General features: G+C 34.8%; 1 protein-coding gene across 7 annotated transcripts in view; it reads left to right on the forward strand.

Moving 5' to 3' along the window:
• Positions 1-7,500, forward strand: part of LOC106867322 (cilia- and flagella-associated protein 65) — a 1,093,663-nt gene that overhangs the window by 553,049 nt on the left and 533,114 nt on the right. For all 7 annotated transcript variants that reach the window (XR_016243317.1, XM_089358289.1, XM_089358292.1 and 4 more), the window contains one exon: positions 5,852-5,990. Coding sequence is in view for 6 of the 7 variants with exons in the window: in XM_089358289.1 (XP_089214415.1) it covers positions 5,852-5,990 (139 nt within the window). In the remaining variant the exon portion in view is untranslated. The remainder of the gene's footprint in view (positions 1-5,851; positions 5,991-7,500) is intronic.

The raw sequence follows: 7,500 nt of genomic DNA on the forward strand, positions 1-7,500 counted from the left end.
TTGGGTCTAATCCTACAGCACATTTTGACTAGTGTGCTAACAATTGCGACAGCTTGAATAATGATAATAATAATAATAATCCTTTCTACTATAGGCGCAAAGCCTGAAAGTTTTGAGGAGGGGACTAGTCGATTACATCAACCCCAGTGTTTCACTGGTACTTAATTTATCAACTCCGAAATGATGAAAGATAAAGTCGACCTCAGCAGAATTTTGAACTCAGAATGTAGTGGCAGGTGAAATACTTCTAAGCATTTCACCCAGCATGCTAACAACTCTGCCAGGTTGCCACTTTAATAATAATAATAATAATAATAATAATAATAATAATAATAATAACCTTATTAATAATGGTTTCAAATTTTGCCTCAAGGACAGCAATTTTAGGGAAGGGGATGAGTCAATTACATCGATCCCAGTGTTTAATTGATATTTATTTTATCGACCCTGAAGGGTTGAAAGCAAAGTCGACTGCGGCGGAATTTGAACTCAGAATGTAGCAACAGGCAAAATACTGCTAAGCATTTTGTCCAGCATGCTAGCAGTTCTGCCAGCTTAATAATACTAGTAATAATAATAGTGGCAACAACGACTATAACTACAATGACAACAACAATGATATAATAAGTACACAATCATATTTGCATATCTTAAATTCCAGTATGTAGGTAGATATGAGGAGTCTCATAGAGTGCAATTGTTAAAACTTCCAAGAATAATCACTTTTACATTCTCATGACCAATTATTTGAAATGTCGGAAATGGTGTACTTTTTTAATTTTATTTAATTTTATTTGATTTTATTTTTGATTTTTGTCTAAGTTCTGTGTTCATTCTGTCAAATTGTTTATGTGAAAGTTTTGTGTTTCTTAGTATGTTATAGATTATTTTTGAAAATGTTTTTAGACTAAAATATAGATCACACAAGTTGTTTGTAATCAGATACATTTGTACGTTGTTGCCTTCTTGCAATATTTGTTTAATTTACAATTGATCACATGAATATTTGTCAGTAGATTAAAACTAAAGAACCACAAGCAAGAATGGCAGCTGATCACTTTCCATAGAACCAAATAAACAAACAAATAAATAGATAAACAAATAAATAAATAAAGGAATAAATAAAAACAAACATTGCTGTAGAAACAACAAAGGTGATTAATGTAAACTCTTGTCAAAAATCAAGAAAACAGGCCTGATTATTTTACATCAATGGGATTCCATCCTTGCTTAGTTTCTCATACATCAAAGTATGGAAACAAATAAGGACACAAAATGAAAATGAACATCAACAAAACCATGTTAGAATTAATATAGCTTTGACTTTTAATAAGATCAAACATCTTCACTTTTCCTCCTATCTTCTCTCATTCTTCATTGAGCATCATTTCTACAGTGAATTGTTTGATTGCTTTTACTCCTGGTATACTGTCATGCTTTGCATTTGGCTTCTTGCAGAATTGACTTTAACAAATGAATTACTTCTATTTCATCATTGTCACTCATGTCATTGTTGTCCCCATACTTCTCTTTGTCATCATAATTGTCATTGATGTTTTCATCATCATCGTTATCATTGTCATCATTGCTGTTGTTCTCAACATGATCACAATGACAATCCCAACCATCATCAGTTTATATTCACTTCACATGCTGGCATGTTTTGGATGGGTCATTATGGCTCAAGTCAATTCTTATATAGAGGTGAAAGAACTGCATTCCTAGCCAAGTCAGGGAACTATGTCTCATTTTTGTCATGCATTGTGTCTCATTTACCTGCCACATTTTTATCATGCTTTCTGTCCCATTTGCATGCCTCATTTTTGTCATGGTTTGTGTCTCATTTGCATGTCATATCTTTATCATGGTTAGTGTTTCATTTGCTTGTCTCATTTTTGTCATGCTTTCTATCTCATTTGCATGTCTCATTTTTTATCATGGCTTCTGTCTCATTTTAATCGTGCTTTCTGTCCCATTTGCATGTTTCCTTTTATCATGGCTTGTGTCTCATTTACATGCATCCTTTTTACCTTGGTTTCTATAACAGAAAACCTTAGGGCTGAATGAAAGCATAAGAAAAAATACAAAAAGCTCAATGCTATCATTGAATCTATGCATTACTAATATGGCCTTCCTGCAAGAACAGCTCATAGTATTTTTTGTATTTCTTTCTTTAATTATGCATGTCATTCTAACTTTTCATCATCTAACACAAGATCACCTCCTCTAATTCCACCCCCTCTCAAAAATTCCTTGTCTTACAAGTTGCTTGGTTATCCTGCCAGTGCTGGTGCCATGTAAAAAGCATCCAGTCCCCACTGTAAAGTGGTTGACATTTGAGAGCATGAAAGGCAAAGTCAACCTTGATGGAATTTGAACTCAGAACACAAGGACAGAAGAAATGCTGTTTAGCATTTTGCCTGGCATGCTAACGATTCTGCCAGCTCACCACCTTAATTATAATTTTTCACATATTAATAAGAGTAAGAGCAGAGATTCCTAGCACATCATTGCAAAATGCTTCTTGGTTGTAGCCAACAGGCTCAGCTTAACCCTTTTGTTACTGTATTTATTTGGAGATGCTCCGTGTTTCTTTCAATTACTTTAAATATAACAAAGAATTTAGTAAAATAATTTAGTTATCATTCAGCTAGTGTTAGGAACATAAACTGTAACTAAGGTTTGGTGGAAGATTTTAATTCAAAACTTATGAAAACAAGACATTTGTACTCAGAGCCAGAGCTGGTTTCAGCGGGGTTGGTAATGAAAGGGTTAAAATATCAACATTATAAAATAGAAAGTTTTATGTAATGGAATCAGCAGAAGCCGTCTCAAGTGGATTGATATCAAAAGGATTAAACATATTTTCAACTGAATCACGATTAATACTCATAAAGTTTTAAAATCTAATTTAATTCAATTGAAATTAAATTTAGAGAACAATTATTTGTCAGTTTCATAAAATTGTACAACTCAATTCAAATTTTCATATTTAAAACAAACATATTAATTGAACTATCATGTTTGGGAAAACTCTCAAATCAATTTATTAATTTAATGTAATTATATCTTTATAAGTACAGTTGTTTATTAGCTTATTAGTGGAGTTGTTAGCATGTTGGATAAAATCTGCTTTGTGCCTATATGTTTATCAAGCTGGAGCTTCTCTAGATTTTCAGGATGAGGGTACAGGATACCAATCTGTGACAGGGTTGATCTCCAGGGGCAACTGATCCTCCTATTCATCCTTGAGTGTACTGGAGGGATGTGTAGTGGAGTTCCTTGCCCAAGGACACAGTGCATTATCTAGTCCAAGGGAGGGAACTATGAATTATCGATTGTGAGCTCAACATCTTCCTAAACATGCATCTTCGTACTGGATAAAATGCTTTGTGGTATTTTCTCTGGTTTTCTACTTTCTGAGTTCAAATTCTGCCAAGGTCAGTCTGCCTTCTATCCTATTGGAATTGATAAATTTAAATATAATTTCTATTGCTAAAATAATGGTCTCTGTCCCTCAGAGCTTGTTAGTCTTGTATTTCCATCACTCAGGCATCCCTGCCTCACTTGTCTTTCCACCTTTCATCACTGCAATGTAGACCGCAATGATAAACACCAATTCTGACCACATTGTTGCAATAGAAATACTTACGATACAGCTAACACGGTAACAAAGTTGGTAAATGGAGTCGGGACTACCTTATGTACAAATAGATATGATAAATGCTCATGCAGAGAAAAATCAAAGTGTCCTTTGATGAATCTCTGTATGAGTACAAATCTTGTATATAAATGTACTGTGCTCACAAGGAGAAGGCCATATGTTTACAATGGGCAGTTGGCTGATTCATTTAAGAATTGTTATCGTAACCATGTCATCAGCTTTAAGACAGTCAATAAGAGACATCCAACAACTTTGGCCGATTTTGTATGGTGACTGAAAGAGGATAAAAGTACAGCATAATTTGGTCCATAGTAAGGCATGCGAAACCATATAATATAATTTCCAGGATATGCCATCTCTTCTCCTAAGAATTCCTGTCTATTCTGTGGACTAACAAGGAGACCATTAATAGAATTTCTGAAAGACTCTTGAGATGCCTGCATGCATATAGATATAGTTTCACACAATGCAGTGGGAATGAATTTTGAGTAACCATTAACATAATTTAATTTACTTTAAGGTACGAATAACTTACGATTACTTTTAACCACCCTATTCTTACAAACATCAAGTAGATAATTAACTTGCTTCGTGATCATGAGTGCACCAAACCTCACATGTGTGTATGCTCACATTTACGTGAATGCTTGTATGAGCGAGTGTACTCGCACTATGCAGCTTGCCCAAAGGTGTTTATACGTCCATATTTGTTAATGGTTATTTTCAATATTTTCCTCACTGTATTGCATGGTCAGTTCTCTTTTTTTCCCCATCTGTGATTTTATTTTTGATCTTCTATATAAATGAAGATATTTTCTCCATCTAGCTGTTTTTCTTTCTACAAAACAAAACGCTACATTGCAGAACTGTTATTTTAATGAGTTGTATCCATTTATCATCAGACGAGATACATCAACTGCCAGATGCTCCTGAACAAGTTGTTGAGTGTCCCACCCAAAAGGAATCGATGCTAGATGTGTCGAAACAATTGTCATGATTAATAAATTCTCATATATTCCATCTTCAGTCTTTCATTTCCCATATATATATATATGTGGGTGTGCGTGTGTGTGTGGATGTGAGTGTGTGCATTTAAGTGAGTGTGTGTGATTTTGTTTGCATTTATTTCCATTATTGCTTGACAACCAGTGTAAGTTCGTTTATGACCCTTCCCCCTGTTAAAACTTAGCAGTTTAGCAAAAGAAATTGTGTGAATAAGTACTAGACTTTATAAAAAGAAGAAAAGTACCTGGGTTGATTTGTTTGGTGAAACCCTTCACTAAGGTGTCTGCCTGTGTGTGTTTGTGTGTATGCTGACGTGTGATAAGGTGGTGAAATATGATCTTCAGTTGTTGAGTCTTACGGAGATGATGACAAGTCACAGACATTTGGCAATTTGCAGTGTTTGAGAAGACATGTCAAGCTGAGTGAAGTTGTAGTCATGGCTAGTGCGGGTGACATGTAAGAGGCACCTGTGCCAATGACATGTTAAAGGCACCTGAGCTGGTAACACATATTAGGCACCCGGTACACTCTAGAATGGTTGGTGTTAGAAGCCAAGCCAAAACAGGCTGGAGTCTAGTGCATTTCTCTGGCTAACCAGTTCCAGCCAAACTGTCTAAACCACACCAGCATGAAAAACAGACACCAAATGAAGATGATGATGATGATGTATGAATGTGTGTGCGTATGTATGTATATATGTATATATGCATGTATGTATGAATGTGCATATGAATGTATGTATGTATGTTTGTATATCATTTTGCCAATGTATGAAAATTCCTTGTCACTCTTGTCATCTGCAAAAGCAGTAAAGTTGTGATTGTCTTATTAGGAACTTGCAAACAAGAGCTCTAATAATATTCACTGATCACAACATAAAATATATAAATCAAATAAATAAACACATAAATATAATAAAGCACATCGTTATGCAGTCACATAATATAATTCGATACCCAAAGGTGTTTTGTATGCAACAGTTTCAGAGACATGGACGTCAATTCATGGCAAGCAAATTTTTTGCCACTCAAACGATTTTTGTTTGAAATAGATTTCTGAGTAAATTACACTGTTTCGGTGTAATTACATTGCATTACATTGGACCACAAATAATTTTGTTCATTTATCTATTTATTCATTTTATTTTATTTACATTCCGTTTTTTTTTTTTTCTTTTGTTAGAATCCTTAGAGTAAGACCTTCAAGAGGACTCATTACAAAAGGACACCAAATCTTTATTCTGAGGTTCTCTCCACAAGAAATTAAGAAATATCATGAAGAGATAAAAATGTGCTTCAATAATTGTCCGAAATTTTATCGGGTACGTTTCCAGTTCATTCTCTGCAATCACTTTCACATGAAAGCCTTCAAATCACTTCTAAATTTGTGTGTTTGTTGTTGTTGTTGTTGTTGTTTGACCTTGGGTTAGCTCTGATTCTGCAGACTTATGATCAAAGATGTTCAAACCATGATGATGCTGTCTTTTTTTTTTTTTTCAGGCAGATTATTCCCTGAGCTACATTTTTTAATGTGGCGTTCTTTCATTTTCAAGGTAGTAACGATATAGTTTGAGGAGATTTGGTTGCTATTTCTAGCAAGTAGTACTATGAATAAAATGCTTTCTCATTGATTTCAACCAGTAAACTGTTGAAAGATTTTCATTGTTGTTGCTGTTGTTTAACTCTCAAGTCAGCCTTGATCAAGAAATCCATGATTAAAGGCTTTCCAGCCATGACCAGCATGTCTGTTTGCATACATTCGTCCGTCCATCCATTCATCCATCCATCCATTCATCCATCCATTCATCCATCCATCCATACTACAGATCCAATCCATCACTGGAACTGTAAAAATCTGTAAAACTTTCGAGAAGTTTAGCATTTAAGTATATATGAGCATGTCTAGACATGGGACTATATGCATGAGCATACATACATAAAACAAAACAAAAATCTGCACATATACCTACATATATACATACAAAAATACCCTGTTGTTGATGTTGACATTCCAATGAAGGAGGCTTGAATCTAGGTTAGAAACCGGCTCTTTTTCTATTGACAAAAAATCTTGAAATAAAACTGAACAATGACATATATACATACATATAATTACCAGTGCTTGGCTGGTTCTTTATTTTATTGACTTTGAAAAGATGACAGGCTAAGTCATTGACCCTTGGTGCAATTTGAACTCAGAACAGAGTGACCCAGAAGACCCAAAAGACATATTGTAAGGCCTTTCAACCTTTCGGGGTTGATTAAATAAGTACCGGTTGGGTATTTACATAGAGTTGTCTTTGAGGAAAAGAAAAGGCAAATAAATATCCAGTATAAAGGAAAAATTGAAGTTCTATTCCAAGAGAATGGTTACCACCTGGGATTAAGCATATTACCCTTCCTGCTAAGATAGAATGTCCACTCATGGCAGCAATCTGTGATTAACAGAGCTTGCTGAAAGTAGGTTCCTTTGTTAAAGCTATATTTGCCATTCACAGCCATCTTTTAGTAAATTTACTGGGTAGCTAAGGAGCAGTAGCTACTTTAACTTCAGCTCTTTCTAGAATTGAAACTGGAAGATGTTCATGGGGTGTTGGCTGAAGATGAAAATGACTGTTTCCAATCCTTTCTATCTTGTCTACCAGCTGTCATGCAATCTCATCCTTGGTCTTTAAAGACCTGTAACTCATTCCATATGCCTCATGTCCATGATTGGAATTAATATCATTCTTCACATTCATTAGGATATCTTCCAGCTGCTCTCGTGTGGGCATATGGAAACACTCTCTGTTTTTGGTGATCTTGGAGTATGCTATTTTCCTCTTTGCCCAC

The sequence above is a fragment of the Octopus bimaculoides genome, chromosome 10, assembly GCF_046866305.1.
Source record: "Octopus bimaculoides isolate indiv1 chromosome 10, ASM4686630v1, whole genome shotgun sequence".
In the NCBI taxonomy this organism is placed as follows: domain Eukaryota; kingdom Metazoa; phylum Mollusca; class Cephalopoda; order Octopoda; family Octopodidae; genus Octopus; species Octopus bimaculoides.